The sequence below is a fragment of the Aulonocara sp. 'chitande type north' Nkhata Bay genome, linkage group LG17 (genome assembly GCF_057382095.1).
Source record: "Aulonocara sp. 'chitande type north' Nkhata Bay isolate Kocher_YH1m ecotype deep benthic linkage group LG17, A_spYH_male_GT1.1, whole genome shotgun sequence".
Lineage (NCBI taxonomy): Eukaryota > Metazoa > Chordata > Actinopteri > Cichliformes > Cichlidae > Aulonocara > Aulonocara sp. 'chitande type north' Nkhata Bay.
In genome coordinates this window covers 39,535,631-39,558,134 of record NC_141360.1, presented here as the reverse complement: position 1 = coordinate 39,558,134, position 22,504 = coordinate 39,535,631, and the positions used below count along the sequence as shown (strand labels likewise).

General features: G+C 41.7%; 2 protein-coding genes across 4 annotated transcripts in view; one reads left to right on the top strand and one right to left on the bottom strand.

Annotated features, from left to right (window-relative positions):
• Nucleotides 1-22,504, bottom strand: part of syn3 (synapsin III) — a 130,383-nt gene that overhangs the window by 47,505 nt on the left and 60,374 nt on the right. The gene's annotated exons all lie outside the window — the stretch shown is intronic.
• On the top strand, nt 1,612-22,454 carry LOC147310593 (metalloproteinase inhibitor 3). Its single transcript, XM_086268445.1, has 6 exons — nt 1,612-1,674; nt 3,789-4,268; nt 13,998-14,080; nt 15,743-15,854; nt 18,044-18,165; nt 20,100-22,454. Exons 2-6 carry the CDS (start codon nt 3,929-3,931, stop codon nt 20,295-20,297), a joined length of 855 nt encoding a protein of 284 aa, XP_086124571.1. The 5' UTR covers nt 1,612-1,674; nt 3,789-3,928; the 3' UTR covers nt 20,298-22,454.

Here is a 22,504-nt window from a genome sequence, read left to right as displayed (position 1 = left end):
CTCACAACAAACCTTTTTCTATAATTGGACTTTTTCAGATGAAATGCACTATGCTCTGCATTATTCTTACAGGATGCTGGCCTACTTTTAGCAGCATGATTTCCAGAGGGTGTTGAGGGTTTTTTTTCCCTTCAGTTGCATGGATCAAGTCACAGTGACAGACTGTGAGAGACACACATAACCAGAATATTCTGGAGGCCATCGTCTGTTTTATCTTGTCCCATTTCTGACAGTAAAGTTAAAGTAGAACACGATGCTTGCATAGCATGGGCCTATCATTTTTAATAGTGCACCTACAATCTTCAAACATAAACTTATTGTTGAACTCGAGCATCCCCACCGCATCTGTCTTACTCTCTCGACTATCCAGCGAGAGCGTCTCAAGCCAAAAAGACACATTGAACCCACACACATATGGTGAACAGCTCTCTCTATTCAGCTGCTCACTCCAAAAAGGAAAATTTACCTTCACATGCTCTGCGCTACACATAATAAATCACTTTTTTGATGCTTGCTACATTCCGAGAAATATTTTGCAGTGAAGTGTTGCGCTTTTCATTTTCGAGCCGCCTTCCGTCGGCCACCCTCGTAAACATTCACTCTGCAACTTCCTACATTTTCAAGAATTCCTGTTGACAGAAACCAAAGGACAAAGTTTGCATGTTGCTTTCTGCCCAGATTAGAGTGAGAGAAACAGACCCAAAAGGAAGAGGAGGGCGGGGCTCATTCAAGTTCATTTATAGCTTCTTATCATACGTACATCTGCAGACGACTCTGCAAGGACAAAACAAAGAAGGGACAATCAATCCCAGAATGACGTCACGGTGCCCGACAGGAGTCCAAAGTCATTGTATGGGCTCAGTGAGCACTGTGTGCCACGACTTAAATGGTCATGACAACGTGCGAGTGTGTTCACCGCACACCACCGCCAACCGGTCACTGCAGATGGCCCCGCCCCTCCCTGAGCCTGGCTCTGCTGGATGTTTCTTTCTGTTAAAAGGAGTTTTTCCTTCCCACTGTCACCATGTAAGTGCTCATGAGGGAGTTCTTGATGGATGGGGTTTTCTCTGTATTATTTACAATATAAAGCACTTTTAGGTGACTCCTGTTGTGATTTAGCACTACATAAATAAAACTGAATTTAATTCAGTTGAATAGACTCTCACAGTTCTGTATTTCATATTAAATTCGATGACTTGTATATTTTTATTCTTTCATTGAGTGTAAAGAGACAATAGCACTTAGTATATTTTTATCTATAAAGCCCTACTGAAAAAGCTCCCTTCTTATTGGTGGAAATTTTCAACAGTTGCAAACACTTGTTGTGATTTGTGCTCTTCTAGTCCAGATGCCATAATTTCAAGCACTTAGGACACAGGTGTCGAACTCCAGGCCTTGAGGGCCGGTGTCCTGTAGGTTTTAGATGTGTCCTTGATCCAACACAGCTGATTTAAATGGCTAAATGACCTCCTCAACATGTCTTGAATTCTAGAGAAGCCTGGTAATGAATGACTCATTTAGTTCAGGTGTGTTGACCCAGGTTGAAATCTAAAACCTGCAGGACACCGGCCCTTGAGGCCTGGAGTTCCTGACTTAGGACTACCATTTCCTGGATGACAGAGAACCTACAAACTCGAGGGACTTGAGAAGAAGAAAAAGAAAGAAAAGAAAATGGTCAGTCCTCAGCCTCTCATAGTATGGCACAACTGGCTCTGAGCTGACAATCACTTCTGACAACTTTAAGGACAATTTATATTTTAAAGCAGTCTATGCCAATAATCACCATATTAGGTTTGTGCATTCTTTGGCCCTGATTCATGTTGTTATCTTATACAATATGTTAGAAATGCAGAGCTGTTCCACTGCTATGAAGTCATATGTCATTTGGCCCAAGTGAATCACTCCTTTCTGCAGCCGGCCTTAACTTCCTGCTAGTCTGGACCTTCCCATTTTCATCGCCAAAGCCACAAATGACACATGCAGATTCACTGCTTCAGTAGGGGATGCCAATAAATTTGGCTTGGATTTGAGGTCGGAGACTGAACTAACAGTACTAACAGCATGGGCATTTTCTGTGCTTGAATACAATTACGCAGCTGACGTGTTTTCAATAATGTGTGCTGGAAATGTAGCTGCTGTTGACCATCGGATGAGGCTGTACCTCTGATAACACACTGTGAAAATGAATTTCCGCAGATGGTTAATGTCCTGCTGGCTGAAATGCGTTGACGCGTTACACCTGAATGTACCGCTGAACAAACACTGACTTCTTTTGATGAGTTCTTGATGCGAGTCATGGGTGAGGGATAAAACAGAAAGTCCTGAGGTGCCTGTGCAGTATTTCAGCCTGTTAGTATTTCTGAGTGTGACACATTAACAAAAGCATCCATTAAGTGGCCTTTAAATGACTGAATTTTCTCAAAGTTGGCATATGCTTTTCCAAGAACAAGCAATCTCTCTGCAGTAAAATCAATGGATGCTGCCAACAACTTCTCAACTTTTTGATCTACATGATGTCAAAAAGATGGGATGTCCTTAATGTAGCAGTTACACAAGGCCCGCCCCCACTGGCTGTTCAAACCTTCAGTTTGCCAGGGGCAGGCAATCAGAAGTAAGCTGGCTTAAAGAGGTGCTAAAACAGCATTTAAAGAGTTTAGAGTTGTGCAAATTTACTCTAACAGAATCCAAGAAACGAGCATAATGGGACCACATGTACAAGGCAAACAGTCAGCTTTAAATTTTATGATTAAAAGTTTAAAACTGAAATTTCACGTGCTTATCAGTACCCTGCTAATTACAAAATTAAGCCTTGGTGTGCCTGCGATGTCTCTTTAAAGCGTGATAACCATTAATGAAGGCCCATCTAGGGTCAGAGTTCCCCGACATGATTATTTGTGCCGCGCTTATGTAACCACGAGCAGCGTGAACACTTAACATAGCTCGCTCAGTCTCTCAGCAGATAAGCCCCGGTGGCGACAGAGCAGCGGATCTGTGAAGCAGTCAGGAGGGAGAGGAAAGAGGCTTTAACTGGCTAATATAACTGAATGTGCCTAACAGGTGGCTTGAGTAAAGCCTTTGCAAAACAAAGTGAAGCTATCCACAGGTCCACATGAATCTTCAAGCACAGTGATGATCAACCTTAAAGAGGGAGAGAAAAAAGAAGAGAGTGGCTTTCTCTGCCCTCACATCTGTTGATTTTACTGTGCAGAGATGAAGAGTCATCTGGTTGCCTCGGATTGCCGCTGCAGACTGTGTTTGCTATTACTCAGCATTAGTAATTAAAGGGGGCGTCAGAGGGTGGGCAGGATGACTAAGTGAGGCTCCTCGGTGAGAAATGAGCAAAAAGGAAACAAAAGAATAAAGGAGACATTGTTCATTATTTAGTTATTCTTCTTGCAGTCAGAAGGGGGTGAGGAGAGGGGGAGATAAAGTATTTCTGGAATTAATCTAGTGAATGAGATTTGATAAACAACTCTTTAAATTCATTAGTTGCTCATTTCTACTTAGAAACTGTGTTAATTGGTTTTTTTTTTTTATGTACCAGTATGACATGTGAGTTCATACTGGCTATCTACATGTCTTTCATTAGTTATTACATAACTAAATCCTGTTTGTAATGAACATGACGCTAGACGACATTTTTACTAGTTGAGCTTCACTTATCTCACCCCACTTTCCCTTCTGTGATCAACATCAAACAGTTGCGCGCATATTTTTTTAGCTAACATCTCATTCTCTACTTTATGTTTCTGTATTATTATTGTTGTTGTTGTTTTTATTATATTTAGGTCTGTATGGGAAAATAAGATGAAGAGGGGGAAATGTTCCAGTATGTCATCGTGTCTGCTATTCCTAATAGCGTGTGATTGGCCGCACTGGTTGCGAGCTCTGAAGAGGGAGGGGCGTGAACCTTTCGTCGCGCGCTTATATGTGCGCGTGTGCTCCTCCGCGGGATCAGGGAGAAACGCTCGAGCAGAGAGAAGCGAGCTGTGACAGACGAGCAGCACTACAGACGTGGACGGTACTCGCAGAACCTGCTACATCTACTGACTACTTACTGAAGCAGCAGCCAGCGTGTGGTGGTGATTCAGCGGACTTAGTCGGACAGTTTTATTCCAGAGAGGGAGTGAGAAAGTTTGGAGAAATGCACTCAGTGTACCTGGTCAGCCTGCTGTTTATCTTCAGCACCCTGCATGTTAACCAGCTGACGGAGGGCTGCTCGTGCGCTCTCACGCACCCCCAAGACGCCTTCTGCAACTCCGACATAGGTGGGTAACCACGATTTTTTTCCCCCCTCTCATACTCATGAAAATTAGTGTGACTTTATTCTAACCACTGCACGGAGGTCAGATGTTAAAATAAAAGCTTTGCTTGTCACAGGAGCGTGAAAAAACTGGTTCCTTCCAGTCCTTTCTGGGTTTTCGCATGCGGATCTCTCACTGTGAATTGGACATTTTTAATAAACTCTGGTAGTTTTTGGTCAGTGCAGGATGCTGATTAAAGTGAGAGAGCTTAAAATGTCCCAAACTGATGAAGACGCTTGAGGACCTGAGTATAAGAATCACCTGATTCAATTCACCTCGTGGTCCCACCTGTTTAAATCGGAGCGAGTGCAGAGTTCTCCTCCAGCATCTGCCTTGATGATCCTTAGCAGGCTTCCCCACACAGATGATTGAATGTTGTTGCTCTGTGCGTGTCTGTATGTCAGAAAACTGTTTGACTTTTAATTTACTTCAAATATTCCGCTTTTGCTCGGGACACAAATGTCTGCACATTCTTCCCAAAGCTGTGCTCTGGTGGGAGGATGGGTGGGTGAGGGGGAATGTGCTTTGATTGGTGTGAATTGGAACCAGTTGAAAACAAGACCCACAGTGAGTTTACATGTTTCAAATACTGTTTATTTATCTGCACGCTCTGGTATTTCTGTGTTGAGTGGCTCAGTACCCCCGGCCTCGGGTTGATAAAGCAGCAGTGGAGGGTCGAGGTGTACATGGCTTGTTTTACTGGCCTGGGTGTGCTTTCTCTGACTGCCCAGAATAATATGAATTTAGGATCTGGCTTAGCCTGGAACGCCGGTCCAACCTGACCTCTGTGGTTGGATAACACCAGTAAAGACCCGAGGATCATTTGATCTCTGCTGTAGGGGGAGAGAGGGCTGAAGTGTTTCAGATGGGACAGAAAGGCGGTTTTTATTGCAGACGAGGAGCGCAGACTCGCATTTGGGTTTCTGACTGGAGCCGATATTTTGTTTTAATCTCATTTGACCTGAAAATGTGTGAACCGTCATGAGGCACTCTAAAATCCTTAGCCCGAGCTCAAACAATAATCTCTCAGTTCAGAACACACACACACACACACACACACACACACACACACCTACCATGTGTGTAAACCCACGTGTTTGCCCTAACACCTACTGTCAGCTAATTCACATGAACACACTCTGACATCATTGTTAATGATCTTGTACTTGCTACTAGTAACCAGTAGAGGCTGAAAACGATTATAGAGAACATTAGTTACTGATGCCTTAAAATCTTAATGAAACTGGAGACTTCTTCATGTTAAATACACACACCAAATCATAATTTACTGCACAAATGATACCCATTATTCTTAAAGGTGAAGCAGACTTCCTAAAAGTGCCCTTTTGACTACATTTAGATGTCTGCAGCCAAAGCTTTTGTATGAATTAAGCAAAGAAGACATTATTTATTCAACTTTATAATTATAGCTGAGTCTTTGGACATAACCAGGCTGGCTGGTTCCTCCTTTTTTCATTGTCTTTATGCTAAGTTAAGCTAAGCGAACTAACTTGAAGGTAGTGAACATAAACTGTAGATAAAAGATGGACACAGCTTATTGGTCAGAATTCAATAATACACCTGCAATGCAAAGTGTACCATATTTGATACATGACTTTTTGAGACTTCTACATCATCAGTGTGATTTCATTTTTGAACACACACCCCAACCTGAAACAATTAAATTCACAATATATATTTAAGCAATAAATAGTATAACAAAGCTGTATGTAACAAATATGACACAAACTAAAACTCATATATCCAAATTAATATACAGGTGTATTTGTAATTTTGTTAGATTTTATTTTTTGGCAATTATTTGATGGTTCATACTAGAGATGGACCGATCCGATATTACGTATCGGTATCGGTCCGATACTGACCTAAATTACTGGATCGGATATCGGAGAAAAATAAAAAAATGTAATCAGATCCATTAAATATCACGAAAGCACCTCACAAAACTTGCAACACGCCGTAACTCACCTCAGAACGTTAGCACGTCGGAGCAGTATGCATCACGTGATAGAGCGGCTGTGGCATGCAGGACCTGTCGGTGGTCTGGATAGCATTTGGAGCTTCGCTAGCAACCTGGCATTTCATCTCCGACAAAGTTATCCCGAGAGAAGTAAAGCAAGTGTGTAAGTCCATCTCTGAATGTTTGTAAAGCATTCCTGCTTTAAGCTTAACAAGCGACTGCCTCTCCTGCTGCTACTTCAATGGTGAAACTGCTTAACGATCAGCTGATCGGCTTTTCTGTCGCGAGTCCGTGTCTCTGGTTTGTTTTTGGTCCACTTTGCACCAGAAAGAGGAAACCAGCGGCTGAACAACAGCAGCACGTTTAAGCTTGATCAGCTGTTGTTAGAATGTATTTAATATTACTTTCTACTCGAGGATCTTTTTCTACATAGCTGACGCTGGTAACTGTGCAGGGGCGGATCTAGCAAAGTTTAGCCAGGGGGGCCGATAGGGCATTAACAGGGAAAAGGGGGCACAAAGACATACTTTTCTTTCTTATTCTCATTTAAAATGTCTAGCTTTTAATAAATAATTATCTGACAGCCAAAGTTTTAATTTGATGTAAAATGAATAGAAGTCAATTACTGTATATAGTAACTATTAAGTCTAATATATATACCCTAGTAAGCTATAGTACTTTTTCCCTTTGGGAAGGTACCATCTGTGCAGTCTGCAATTTTGTTGAAGAAAGATGTTGAATCTATTTAATATTTCTTGAAAAATAATTGATTTCTGTGCATTTTTTTTTTTTCACACTGCATCAAATTAAGGTTGATTACGTCGATTAAGCATCATGAGGTGGAGCGTGAGGGGTGGTTCCCTATTTTTTATTTATTTATTTTTGTTGCTGGGAGTTGGAACCCTATTAGTTAGGTTGCTTAATATTTACACCAAGTACTCTTTAAAATACCAGAATAGGGAGGATGGTGTAGGTTTAAGTTTATTAGATTGATCAGTATTGCTGAACTATGAAATTTTTTTTTTTTTGCATACAGGTATAACAGAATAGCTTTAGTGTAGTTGTTGTTTTAAACTTGAGTATGAACTTATACAAAATGCAGCAAGATATTTAAAAAACAGTTTTGTTGATTAAAAAACACTATATCGGATTCATATCGGTATCGGCAGATATCCAAATTTATGATATCGGTATCGGTATCGGACATAAAAAAGTGGTATCGTGCCATCTCTAGTTCATACTTTAAAGGCTTAAGTGCCTTGAACTTGCATTCTCTTCAGCAGCCAGCAGGCGGTGACTCCTCTGACTCTTATAAAGCATCCAACTCTGTAGAGGTGTACTGGGGGGTCTGAGGTCCCCATTAGTCTCAGAGGAGGATTTGGTTTAGGATGAGCCTGGAGGCATTACATCACGTTTCAAAACATCAAGGTAGCAACGCCTAAATTGCTAAGCTTGAAGCTTTAGCGTTGGTTATCTTCAATGTACAGCATGGTATTCATACCGGCACAAAGCTAGTGGTGTCAGCTAACTCTGAAAGTAGATTTTCCCATTGAAATGCTCTGTTAACCTTAACGATTTAGCATATGGATCACCATAAATAAACAATAATAAAGCTCATATTTCCAGAATCCAGCAGCTCTCATAAACCTGCTTTTCTCTCGTCGATTGACATCCTGTTCAGTTCACATATTTTTATTACCCCTTGGCAGCAAGAAAAACGTCACATCGAGGACACGGTGTAACTTTAAAAATGCCATTTCATTTGCAGTTTCCTTTTTCCAGTCTCAGAGTGTCATAATCGCTCCACAAGACTTTGCTTTTCCTAAGGCTTTGCCAGACTTGCCTGTGAAAAGGAGGCTTCTCTTTGCTCAGATTCCGAGGACAGAACCAGCGTGCCTCTGTAGGTGGAAGTCACTTCATTTAGCTCTGACGTGGGCAGCAACTCACAATGATGGTTTGGTGAATCCTCTGCAGCATCTTAGAGGAGGAGGAGGTGGTGCAGGTTTAGCCTGTCATACTTTAGAGGATCCCACTGTTTATAAGGGGAGATAACAGAAATTGTGACATTACAGCCCCAAAATGGCCGTTTTCTCTTTGGTGGGGACTGATCACAGAGCCTGTGGGTGTGTCTTCAGCCAAGTGACCCCGTTTGACAAACGCTCAAGCGATGCCTTTCACAGTCCTTCAGATCTTTTGGATAGCTTGTGGTGTTGGCACCCCATGAGACTTGCAGTGTAGAATCTGGGACTGACTTCAATGGGGGCCAGCGATCAGTTGTGAGCCCCACAAATCCCATTTCCAAGGCCCTGGGCTTAGCTTGGGTTGTGCTTTGAATGCTTGCGGTTTGCTTGCGGACCTCCAGTCCCTCGATGAGAAGCGCTTCAGAAACACTAAAAGGTCACATGCTCACAGGATATTCTGGGTCAAGTGTAGCCTCCCAGCATGTGCAATTACCAAATCATGGACAATTTAACTGTATAACTGGTGTAGAGATCTTTTTATTGTTGTTGTTTTAGGCTGAATGTCTTTTTTTTCTTTCTGTCAACTCAAACTGAAACCTGCTTTCTTCGCTGGACTCGGAGACGTGGAAAACAACACGGCATAGGGTTGAAATGCTCATTTGACAGGAGAGAAGGGCTGTAATTCTCAACGTCAACATCAAAGCCTGTATCTTCCAAATTTAAGACCATCAGTGGAGTTCAAAGCATTTTCCCTCTTGGTTTCTTGGCCCTGACCCACAATCACCCGCAGGCACGCCACTGGATGAATCACAATTAGGTTAAAGGGGTTGAAAATTAGGTTATTGCAGAATGTCTCCTTTTTACTTGACAAATCTAAAACTGTGACATACAAAAGCATGCATGTGCTGCAGTTTCCTGTCTGTGTTGGACTTTATTCTGTGGTCATGTGATAGAAAGGCCCAAAATGTACTGCCTACTGTTAGAGTTGGCAGAGTTGTAGCTGGTTGTTTTTTGTTGTTTTCTTTTTTTCCCCTGCTACATACCTGAGCACTGGGCAATGACCTGGCTGCTGCCTTATGCAAAGACCTTGTTGGCCTCTACTAGGCAGCTGGGTTAAAGCAGCCCATTCACAAGGAGGAAATGTGCAGCACTTGTTTTTCCAAAGCCCTCCCGAAGCAAGATTAGAGGTCTGGGAGTAAGCTTTGACCATGAAATTCAATATTGCTTCGTAATGCCGCTCATTCCCAAAATGCTTGGAGGTGACAGGAGCAAACTTTTACATGCTTGCGCTGTAAACCGAGTTAGAAGCTGAGGATTAGCGTGATATGCGTTTATGCTCGGTTTGGGATTGGGGATCAGGCCATTGAAAGAAAGGATCCTGCCCCACTGTGGATGTTTGCTATCCATAGAGGAGCTTAGTGAAACAAGCAAAGCATAGTGGGTTTAGAGCGATGCATGGCATTGAGCTTTGTGACCTCATCCTCCTATTAATGAGTTATGTAGCATTCAGGTAAATAGCTACTCCCTTTAGCAGCATCTGCTCTCTCCCCCCACCGTTGAATTATGTAAGCTTGGATCAGATTTTTATACTTTTCCTCAAGTGAGTTAAAATTCGAGGAGATGTCAAAGAGTCTGGATTCCATACAAGCTTGGGATGTTCGTCCCCTGAGCCAGGCGTATCGAATGTCCAGCCCGCCCTTCCCTTCTAATGACCACACAGCCACCCAGAGGTTAACTGTTCCAAAACAAGAGGCCAATACAGGGGCGACGCACAATGGTACAACACTCATACATGAAAACACAATGAAGAATAAACCAAAAAACTGTCATTTATTCAGCTTCAGTATGTTTATTAAAGGTTAGCGAACTTGAAAGAATAGTAACAAGTACTGTTTGATCTGTACTGACCTCTAACTGTCAGTGTTACCAAGATTTACGCAACACTTGCAGTCGAACAGGTAAAAAGGTGAAAGGCAGCTGGTGATTTGAGTGAGTAACAGCAAGTCGGTGAGTGGCAAAGATAAAAAGCAAGAAGAGGAAAATGCAAAGCAGGTGCAAAGGTAGTACGATGCACAGATAGCACCCAGTGTTGGGTTGTGACTGCCTTTCCCAGAGCTTTCTCAGCATACTCCCTAATTTAGATACAAGGTTTCATTGTAGAGCACGATGCTGTGTTTTAGATACTTTGGCCAAAGTGTGCAAAAGGGTACCAATTTTAACTCTGGCAACTAGCATTTTTGAGGTCTGCTAGCGTGACGGCAACATTAAAACGAGTAGTTGGTTCAAGGTTCCTGTCGCTCGATCCCGCAGGAGCCTCTAATGAAGGGAAATCAACTTTCTAATTTGGTGAATAAGAAGTTGAATTCACAGGCAGTTAAATGGATTTTCGTTTTCATGCACTGCACTTTGCTTTGTCTGGCATTACCAGCTGTGTGTTGGTATTCACTTAGCTTAAATATGAGCTAGAAGCTTGATGACTGACATTACAGTTGGGTACTTTTTAAGAAGTCTGCTACGTTTGAGCACATTTAAGCCAAATTTAAAGACTGTTAGGTTCTTATATTTGATTTGGCAGAAATCGACCATCATGGTATCAGAGTGATAGGAAAGAAAAATCCCTGTGCTTCATAAGCTTCCCTCCATTTGGCATGTGAGCGAGCGCTGCATGCTCTCTGCGCCAGTGTTTTTCACCTGACATAAAGCTCTGCATTGGGGATTCGGTTTCAGTGTTTATTTTTGAGCGTGGTAGTGTGTCGTCCTGAGAATTCCTCTTCCTCCTACTCGCCTCCTCAAGCTTGGACAACTTTCTGCATACCAAAATCGGCGTCACGCGCCCCGTGCCTTGCTTTCCTCCTCTCCCTCACACATCCACAGACACACTCAAACGACTAGCCTTATTCTTGCCATGCTTGCAGTTTGCCACATTGTACGTAGGCTGGCTAAATGTTTAACTAAATTACACGCTCACCTTAAGACTTAGCATTTGCATCCATGCTTGTGTAATCGCCTGCTTCAGGCAAGAGAGTGGAGGGGGATTTTTTTTCTTCTTTTTTTTTTTTCAGGTTATTTCCTGTTTACCTCTCTTATGACAAAAAGACTCCCACTGTTGAAAATGTGTGTCAGGTCTTCAGCAGAAGATGAATCCCTGTGCGTCACAAGGAAAGTGTTCTGAGGGGAGGTAGTGGCGGAAGAGGGTGGGGGGTTATAGCCTGTTTTGAATAACAATAGGTTGGTGAACTACTTGAGGTCAACTTTCTTTCCTTTCTGGGCCTAGCCTACTGCTTTTGTTGCGCAAAGAGATTAATTTCTTCTCATGAGGGTGCTTCCAGATCAAAATTTTCTTCATACATATTTTAGTTGCAGTTGCAGTGACAACCACAGGGAAAGACTCCTCCTCCTCACTCGTCACTGACAGTTCCAATAGCAAGAACACTGCATAAGCCCGGGTTAGGTTTCGCTAACCTAAACTTAACATGACAGACATGGCTATGGTGTAATAGTTAATATATTTACCTCACAAGATGGAGTGAACCTTCAGCCAGGTAATACATGACTGATATTAAAATACATTTTTGTAACAAAACTATTACACGTGTTATTTTACTTGGTTTAGTTCAAAAGTTGTTAAAGCCAAACTTTTTTTTTTTTTTTCAATCATTATCACTCTTAGCTAGGTTACCTAGCTTCCACTCATTAACCGTAGAAACGATGGCTGTAATTTTGTAAATTATGTTCTTTATTTGAATCTAACTTCAGGTTTTATTGAACCTGGTGATGATCCCCATAAACTAATAAGAAAAGTGTTTTACTAAAATATTAGCTTTGATAAACTAAATGTTTTTATACAAATTATATTTTGCAATCAGATGATCGCCTCCTGCTGGCCATTAAAAAGAATACACATTTAAGGCTGGAAGTGCTGTTGACTTCCTTTTTTAGACCTGGAAGCCAGGCTAGGTTAGCTAGCGTAGTTTGCTAACTTTGAGTCAATCAAAAACACTAAAAGAAGTTTAGAAAGTACCTACTTAGTATACCTGTAGTTTCCAGATGAACCAGGGTAATGTGAGAAATGGGTTTAAATATGTGAGCTGGCAACTCTGCGGTCATTTGCAAATATAACTGCTGAATGCAGAGGAGGTCAATTCGAGGAAATCCTGTCTTTGGTGCGTCACACTTATTATCACAGGCCAATTAGTGGCCTTCGTCTAAAGAAAAACGAAGGGGTCCTATCTGGATGTACTTCAGCTAAATCAGCTGACCTGTGACTCGTCAAACACAAACATTTGTTAGTCCTGAGGGTTGGTTTTGAGGCCGGGGCAGAGAATGAAACTGCGTTTTCGGGTGGCATTTGAAAATAATGGCGGCAGTGTACTGAAATGAGGCAAAAGTATCCAGTTATATCTGCACATTCCTGTGTAATTGTGCTCCTGTGCTGTTGTAATTGCAGCTGCAGACGTCTGTCAGACAGCATTTAGATGCATTTAGCAGAGGTTGATCACATAGCAGCGCTCCTGAGTTCATATAGAGCGAGCTGACAGGTTAATGGATCAAATGCTGTGCACCAAGTTATTGCAAAAGTTCAGAAAGTAGAGGGCAGGCAGGGGCTGGAATCTGGAAGGAGTGACCCATGTTTTTTTTTTTTTTGTTGTTTTTATTAATTTACGATTTAATGTGATTTAATCTTTTATTTGGTGACATTAACAGTGACAGTTAACAAAATGCCACCGCTTTCTACTAAAGAAGACTGAAATGAATGAAAAGTAACACAAAATCTGTTTGAGGCTCCTGGATGGCTGCATTGCTCAATTTACTGCTTCAAAATAGGATTTGGTGTGTTGCATAAATAAAGTCTCGGTTCAAATAGGGGACCGTATAACTAAAATCTGTGGTCACCACTTTTGGGTGGCCATGCTGTAATAGCTTCCTATTTGACTTGTAGTTTTATGCCCAATTTCCTTTTGCCTTTTAGCAGGACAGCTAGACAAACAGAAATCCAACAGAAGATGCCACATGCCTCATTTCTTTCTCCCCCCTTTCTGGGGAATGTGAAACCCCAAAGAATCTGGGAAGGAAATTCCACAGGGAGAAGATAACAAACATAGTCAGTGTTAGTTGTGTCTGTGGCTGTTGGGCTTTGGGCAGCAGGTGAACTTCAGAGCGGGACTGAAAGCTCATGCAGGGCCCGCAGCTCGAGGCAGGCGCTGAAGCAGCAGCTCAAATGATCACTCGTTTTGTACACTCCCAGTTCCTGGCCTTTCATAATAAGCCCCCTTACGCCAACACAAGTGAAAGCAAACAAATCAAACTTGCCGCTAAGCATTTTCACCTCGCCAACATTTACATGAGGGTCCTGCACTCTGATAAGATCGTTGTCAAGCTGTACTCCCAAAGATGGGACCCTGTTTTTGTTTAAAGTCACTTTTTCCTAATTATGTGAAGATTTAGTATTCAGATTGTCAAAAGTTAATAACAGTGAACATGAATGTTTTTTTTCCAATCCCACCCTAGAGTAGTTATTTGCAGACATCCATGTCTTTCTAGTTCAGACTCTTTTCCTTCCATTTCTGTATCAAACTCATTCTTTCCTTTAGTGATTTTTCTCTATTGGCTTTCTCAGCAAATGGAAGTAATGCATAAATGGTTAACTGTGGTGCCAACCTGGTCCTGAAACGGCATTTAACAGAAGCAATGTGTTTATTTGCTTGGAAAGTTGTACGCTAAAAGGAATGCACCTGTGTGCTCTCTTCACAGTGATTCGAGCTAAAGTGGTGGGCAAGAAGCTCCTGAGAGATGGACCGTTTGGAACCATGCGCTACACTGTCAAGCAAATGAAGGTGAGAACAAACATCTGCTTAATCCGATGCTGTTTGCCTGAGTTAAATACAAAGCTACAGAAAGCAAAATCCTTTTATGGCAAGTTTCAGTTTAATCCCTGTGTTTGTGCAATAACATGACCAAGAAGAGATTTCCAGGACACCTAGCAAACGACCAAAAGGAACGAAACATCTAATCTTGCTTTTGTTTACATTTCAAAAACAGGATCAAATAACATGTTATACAAATAACAGAGTAGTTTAACAATATCGAAGTTTTGTTTTTTTCCCGCTGTAGTATAGCTAACTATACTACAGCGCCATATTTAACTCAAAGTCATATTAGCAACTGACTGGACATTTACAGAAATGGCTGGTTGTTTCCAGTTCTTCTGCTAAACTAAGCCAATCACAAACTATCTAAATATTCTAAAATGGTCTCTATATAAGATTTATATACATTTTTCTTTAGCTCTCATGAACAGAGAAAAAGAATTTTGCTATTATTAGCTAATGATATGTACTAGCTAGTGATGACAAGTTAATCCTGAGCTCCATGAAACCATGACATCTGCTGACATGGGACGTTACCTGTATAGCCTGAAAATATCCACACATACATGTATATATGAGGCTTGCCTATCTAGTTTTCTTTTGTCACACTACAGGAAAGAAATATGCTGATTATTATTATTAGTAAAGATTGGCTTTTCCCCCAGTGTTGTCACTTATTTAAGGTTTTTGTTTTTTTTAATCTGAAGCAAATAAATTGTAAAATTTCTGCATCTTTTGCCCTGAAAGCTCATTCTTTACTTCCTCTATATTCTTACATAACGCTGCATATTTCTGACAGATGCTGACATCGGCCTGCTGCTCAGATAGAAGCCAGGCTGGAGGATTAGCAGGCTTTCGGGCATTAGAGCTCAACCAAACTCCTCACTCTGAGTGTAAATATTTCAGTAGAGTCATGCGATGCATCAGTAAAATCCCAGGTTGTAACAAAAACATCAAGTGGCCTGTTGATGGCGAAGCATAGCAGGTGCCACTCTGGGATTATCCTCAGCAATTAGACGTGGCCTTTGAGCCTCTTGGTTTATTTATTTGTATTTCAGTCTGCTGGTTTGTACTGAAAACAGTGCTTTGCTCTAATAACTTACACAATTCCTTTCAAATTTCAACAGATCCTATGAGACTTGTGCCTTTGGCTTTCCCAAAGTGCCACAGTTTCTGGCTTAAGTAACAGTTTGTTCTGCTTTTCTCAGAACGCCGCATCTAAACAGGGATTTCCTGTTGTTCCCAGACAAATAGATTACACTGCCAGGGGAAGAAAAATCCAGAAAGTTCTCAGAGCAAACATTCACTTCGGGCTCTACATGACTGAGCTGAATGGAAGGACTGGATTTTAGCAGTGACCTTGCCAAAACGCCATCAAAGTGAAAGCATATTACACAACGTAGCTATGTTATCTATGATTAGGTTGAGGGCAGAGCCAAATACTCCTTCTCCCCTGAGGCGCTCCTTAAGAAATGTCATCTGATAAAGCCAGTGTGCTGTTTCCATTCGTCATTATTTATATGTGGAGGTTGAGGAAGAGATGGAGTGCCATGGTGCAGAAACATTACACTTTCCTATTTTTAAAGAGCATGGGGGTGTAATTCCATGTTTGATTCTCATGTCTTACAGATGTACAAAGGATTTGAAAAAGTCCAGCATGTGCAGCACATTTACACAGACGCCTCGGAGAGTTTGTGCGGTGTGAAGTTTGACATCAACAAATACCAGTACCTGATCACAGGTGAGCCGTGGTTTTGAGCGTTGCTCTGATTGACTGATTTTTACTCAGACTGTTGAAATAATCAACGTTAAGTGTGAGAAACCCTCTCAAAGCGAGGCTATGCAACGTTTACAGAAATCTGTGCTAAGGGAGAAAATGTCACCGTAATCAAATTATATGAAGGAAACTCTAAGCTAAGCTATCCAGCTTTGCTCGATGGCTGTCTGCTCCTCAGAGTCATTTTTAGTGCCGAGTTTAATGTAAGTGGAACAAGCAATGATTAAGTTTTGGTTAAAATTAGTTTTCGGTTAAAAAGCATTCTGGAGTGGCTGCTCCACTCTGTGTGTAGGGGGAGGGGCTCAGAGTCTTCATGAGGAGATTAATTGGTGCATTCCAAAGACTCCTCCCCCGAGTTGAATGTTCACAGCTAAGTGCCAAAGCTTTACCCCGAGTGTAACTGGCACCTAATTCTGACTTAACTCTCAGCCATCAAACATCAAACAGGCCTTTTAAAGGGTATGGAGGTGGGATAAGAGCTGAAAGTTGCTTTTACAAAATATCCTCATTGTGAAGGTCTTTGATTGTCCAAAATAACTGTTTTTATTTGATTTTACTGCCTTTGGCATTTCTGATAAATGGCTTCAGGTAATCATTTGTGATAGCACCAGAGAAAGTTATAACTGACCACTCGCGGTCTGTTTCGTAATAACATAAACTTAGCGACTGCTTGTATGTGACAGTCTCAGAGGACGTGTAACTGTTAACAACACTCTTTCTCAATATATCCTTTTTTGAGCTTGTGGCATGATTAAATCCAAACTGAATCCATTTTATCACCAAATGGGTGCTGAAAACATTGAGGCCTTCCAGCCAGCATCACTGCAAGATACACACACTTCTCCTCCCCAAGGATTTCTTGGTTTGTCCTGTCACACAAAGTTTCCCACTAATTACAACCTACTGTTTGCCACCGTGCAAGGTGGCAAAGGAATGGCCCTCTTAAAACTCATTTCCCTTAGCTTCGCCGTCTAGAAACTGCAGTTTTGTTTTGTTTTTTCCTCTCACACACACAACTCGTAATTAGCAGCCAGCAGGAAGCGACTGGCATTTTCCAGCAGAAGCACTTTATGAGTTGCTATTTCTAACAGAGGTGCAGTTTACTTTGGACCCTGCTGTGCTTGGTGTATATAACTGTCGCTAAGTCCCGACCTGTAAATACTCTAACTGCATCGCACAGTGCAAGCCAACGAGCTGGCGTTGCTGGGCAGTGACTGCTATGTTTACCCAGTCCGGGTGCGAGGGGACATCAGTGTCTTTCGCTCCTGCCAGGGCATCTATAGAAAGAACTCCATATAATTAGGATTGTATTAAGAACAATTTAAACACACCGAGGCCTCCAGCGTGAGCTGCAAAAATCTCTTTTGATCAAGCATAAGGGCGCTGACCCCGATTAGTATTTTAGGTGCGTGTCGCACACTCTGCACCATGTAATAAACCCGCAAGCGACTCCAGTAATCCCAGTGCAACGATGCAGGCCGATTGGGAGGTGCACTGGGGGTCGAAGATGCACATATTTGTGAGCTGTCACATTCCCATGAGGTGACAACACTGATGACATCGAAACGTTCCCGAGCACATGCAGTGTGCCATTGTGCACCTGTCTCGGGAGTCCGTAAGGTGCAAATGGTCCAGCACTAAAAATAGATGTCTGCTGACATTTGGATATCCAGAAATAGAGGTGCTGGTTTAATATGGGCTTACTGTATGATATTGTCTTACCATGGGCAAATAAGTTGGACTGGTTGAGTGATGGGACTACAGTATCCTGTGTTATATTGAAACGATTACAAAATAAGTGGCATGCATGCATCGTGACCTGAGTCGGGATTAATGTGTGGGTCTTTACACATTAATCAAGTACAGATGCTTTTATTGGGCGCCAGAGAGAGCAAAGTAAATACGCTCCTTAAGGCCTTGGAAAATATTAAAATTTCTGTGAATTAGGTCGATAATGTCGTTCTGTTGGTTCGTCCAAAGTCGAAGATTCAGTTTGTCATGTGTGTGTCTGGCAAAGAAAAACGCCAAATCCTCACATCTGTTTGCATGACTCCAGAGTCCGTTTTAAAGACTAAGAGGTACTTAAACATCGTTTTATACAGAGGTGAGAACACAATCTAAGAGTGACATCCAAATATCCTGTGCTTCCACAGGACGAGTCTACGACGGCAAGGTTTACACGGGGCTGTGCAACCTGAACGAGCGGTGGGAGCGCCTCTCGCTGTCGCAGAAGAAAGGCATCAACCATCGCTACCAGCTGGGCTGCAACTGCAGGGTGAGTGTCAACAGGCAACCTTTGTCCCAACAAGGATATGATAGATGAGGAAAGACGAGGCTCAAGAGGAGCTTACTGCTGCTCATTTTTGCAAAGGCAACCAAATGTTATCCTGCTGGATGACCACTTATAAAGTTGATTAATATAACAGGATTTAAACAGTACAGGAGGAAGGATGTGTATACTTAGTTATGGTGGCTCTGTGTGAAGAATCAAATCAATCATTAATTCTACTGCAAGCCATTGAACGGATTATTTTTTATCAAGACTGAAATATGAGCTCCTTTTTAAGTGTCTAATTCCCACTATTATTCATCACGGATGTTTAGCTGGGATAGAAATGGAGAAAAAAACAAGTTTTACTACTGTCACAGGGAATTAAGTAACAGGTCTGGAATCAGCTCAAGCCTCCCATTTCATGTGACTCACACATGTAGCTTGCTGCTGCGCAGCTGCCGAAACGCCTCATAAACATCCTACTGTACAGCGGTGCCGCGGACATCTGCTAACGCGCCGGGCCCCTATCAGTATAAGTGGATTAGCAGGGAGAGCTGTTTGTTCCCAATACGGGCCAAAGCAAGTAAACTGTGCTCAGATTGTACGTGGCAGCAGCCCAGAGGCAATCGAAGGAGGCAATCAATCAGCTGAGGCGTCATGGTGACGGCCCTTAAGCGCAAAGCAGACACAGAAATCACTGCACTGTTTTAAAAAACCAGCTCCTCTGTCCTTCGCATTCCTTCACAAATGAGGACTTACGGCACTGGAGCGCGAAGAAGCATGTCGTGGCAGTTTTATTACTCTCTACAGATCGTTAGAAGCACTCGAACTGAGAAGTTATGTCAGACATCTCTGAGCCACGGAGGATGAACTTTCTTGGCCTGAGTAACAAAAGCAGCCAAAAATGGCAAACGTGGCCTTTAATGTACTAATTGAATTTGCTGCTGAATTCATATCCAGATAAGTGTGACGACTCGGTTAGTTATGTGAATCTTCCTGTCACTTCAGGCTGTATATTCATCTGTGAAGCTGCTTTTTGTGTGAGCACCTGGAGTGGTGACGCACGAAAGGCTAACATCGAACTGAATCCTTGACAAACTACAAAAAACTCTCGCTGCTTCAGGAAGATGTCAACGTTCCGTCGCACAAAGCAGCACGTGCCAGTGTAGACTTACTGGGTTTGAGCTTAGTTATTTAGAGAGCTGCCATTTTTTCCCCCAGTCCCATCAGATCAATAAATCTTCTGCAGTAAATCCCTGAAAGCAAACGCTGAAAGGCAGTAGAGCAAAGATGCATGTTTTGCTTGTTTCACCAAGCATGTATTTCATGTCAAGTGTTTTTGAAGATCCAAGCTATTTTTCTTAGCACTCATTAAGCTAATTCATAATGAACCATAAATAAACCTAAATACTGTAAATTCAAAGTACTTTAGGATTTGAGAAAACGCAGTCGGTAAATTGTTTAAGTATTCAGGGAACATCTTTCATACTGCCAAAATCTGCTTATTTGTCTTTTTGCTATGCTACCTAGGAAGCCAGATCCAAGCTCAACTAGTGTAACCATTTTCCGCCATTTTTAACCTCTTCTTTCAAAGCTAATAAGTGCTAAGCTAATTAGCGCTATGGTATGATATTTAGTTATAATATAAAAAGTAGTGCTGTCAGCGTTAAAATGACGGCGTTAACTTATTAACGTGCTAACCGCGCGAACGCATTGACGCCGTGCAGCCCCACGCACGGGGCCATCCGCGTTAACTTGCTAACGGAGATTTGCCGCGTTAATGTGGTTATGGCGTTAACGTCATTTTAACGAGGTTAACGCTGACAGCACTAATAAAAAGCTGTTATAACTCAGTATCATGTATGTTCTAGCAACATGCCAAATCATGGGATAGTGCTTGTCAGGCTTCATCTCGGGTTTTTCTCCTTTCTCTGTAGATTAAGCCCTGCCACTACCTGCCCTGCTTCGTGACCTCCAAGAACGAGTGCTTATGGACGGACATGCTGTCCCACTTCGGTTATCCCGGCTACCAGTCCCGGCACTACGCCTGCATCCAGCAGAAGGAGGGCTACTGCAGCTGGTACCGAGGCATGACCACCCGTGATAAAACCACCATCAATGCCACTGACCCCTGAACACAAACGCCCTCTGACTGAAACTCGCTGCCGCCTCCCAAACTCCGTCCCATCCCTGGTCACGTTTAGAGTATTACAGGACTGTTCGAGCTCACCTGCCTGGGTGATGTCCCCCTTTTTAAAGGAAAAAAAAGAGCAAATCTATTACAGTGCCTGTTTGTAGCACTTCTGATAGAAAATAATACCCCCCACCCTCCCTTTATTTGTACAGCTTGTCCTGTGGCTCCTTTTTCCTTGTACTACAAACTCCGTCCTTTGCACCAAGTTGACATCGGTGACAAAGACAGAAAGGGCCAATAAAAAGTGTAAGACCTCGCTCAACCTACTGAGAGCTTCTGAAAAGATTTAATCATAAGTATTATTTACAGCATCAGTATCATTGGCTTCAATTAGCAACCTGCAGTTTAGCTAGTAGCTAGTGTCAGGATCATTTGAACGAGGAGAAGTCTCTAAAGCAAAAGCCAGGAGGTGTCAGACGAAGTATACTACGAAGATGATCCTTTGTAAATTTGCTGAGTAAAGCTAGCTTGTTGCTATCAATATACCGAACATGGCCGAAACAGCGCCAACATATTATATATGTTAACGATACACGTCTATTTTGGCTTCAAACCCCTTTGTGAAATGGACAATATTTCACAGTGAAGTATCGGTTATGTTCAGTTTGAACTGTCACACACGTCTTTATAATGGTAGTAAGTCTGCTTCCTGTTTTTAACGCGACTGTTGCGCACTGCTTCACAAAAGTAACACAGTGCCAGCGCGGGGAAGCGCCCGATTTCTTGCAGAGATGGTGATATTTTATTTGTTGCTGTATATAAAATAAGCTACAGAAATCAACTCATCTGAAACCTCTATTACATTTATTTATATGTTTATTGGGTTATACTATGTGGTATATGTGCATAAAAGAAAAACAGGCCAAATAATATCGTGAACTCACTGCAGTGTATTAAATGAAGCACCAGCATCAGCAAATTCAACATTATGGTACTATTATGGTAGTTTGGTTTTTTTGGCTTCATTATAATCCCCCCCACCCCCCCAAGCTGGTACTCGTTACCAATCCGATAAAATTAAAACTATAACAGAGGTTTCAGAGAAGGACATATTTTGTAAGTGTATATTCAATCTTTTTTTATTTAACTATTTGAGATGAACATTATATATAAATGAAAGTAACAATATATTGTCACTAAATTCATTCTTGTTCGCCTGTTCCCGTCTGGGGTTTTCTCTTATTTTTACTTCCCTTCATTCCATTCCAATAACGGACACAGACTGGCCTCACAAAGAGGAAGAGCCCATTCGTAATTTATGCTAAGAGAGCGCCAAGCACAGAAACTGTTGGTTTGCTAAAAGAATACTGATATCACTCTGACATGTTTGTGCTAATTATGCATCTATTTTTGGCAGTGATTTAGCCTAGTTTATGGCAGCTTAAAGCAGGATACTGTAAACTGCCTCGCATAGCATAGTAGAAAGGAAGGACAAACTACGGTGGTTTAAAATTCGTTCAAACACTACTGTGTATGTTTCATATGTTGAGATGGTTATGCTAGCTGTGCTATTTCCAGACTATGTGAAGCTAGGCTAACTAGGTTGTGTTTCATTTATGGTCCATTTCTGGTTATCTGTGTCACTTTTTTTTTTTTTTTTTTTTTTTTTTTTTTTTTTTAATCCCTTTAATTTCTACGAAATTCTATATTTTCTCTTATTTGTTGTTTTTGGGGGGGGGTTTTCGGTTCTCTTTTTTTTTTTTTTTGTTTTTTTGTTTTAAACAGCATTTTGAGCGAAGGTTAGCCGGGAGCTCACTTTTTTTTTTTTCTTCTTTTTTTTTTTTTATGACTGAATCTTTCAGCAGTATTTAGTTTATCGTTCTTCACCTCCATACATAATGAGCTCTTCCTCCAGCTGTGGCATTTCTGTGTCATTATTTCTGTGGTTCATGTTTATGTAAATATACTATCTGCTTAACACAGAAATCAGTCAAAAGGAAAAAAAATCCAATCAAGGAAGCTGTGTACAGTCTGTGTGTAAACACTGATTTATGAATTATGTGGGTTGGGGATATTTCCTTGTTGGGGTTGTAGAAATGTTTGACTTAATTTCTGTGTTTTATATTTTTATAATAAAGACTTACTGAAAAATGCTCCACAGGAGGTCTTGGGTGATTTTTGTGCACATCCGTGAGAGTGGACCCCCCC

What these genes read in the sequence shown, in the direction of transcription:
- LOC147310593 (XM_086268445.1), top strand. Translation starts at nt 3,929, where the DNA reads ATGTGCGCGTGTGCTCCTCCGCGGGATCAGGGAGAAACGCTCGAGCAG. An exon ending in ACACTGTCAAGCAAATGAAG is followed by an intron (nt 14,081 to 15,742) that starts GTGAGAACAAAC and finishes CATGTCTTACAG; the next exon opens with ATGTACAAAGGATTTGAAAA. An exon ending in AGCTGGGCTGCAACTGCAGG is followed by an intron (nt 18,166 to 20,099) that starts GTGAGTGTCAAC and finishes CTTTCTCTGTAG; the next exon opens with ATTAAGCCCTGCCACTACCT.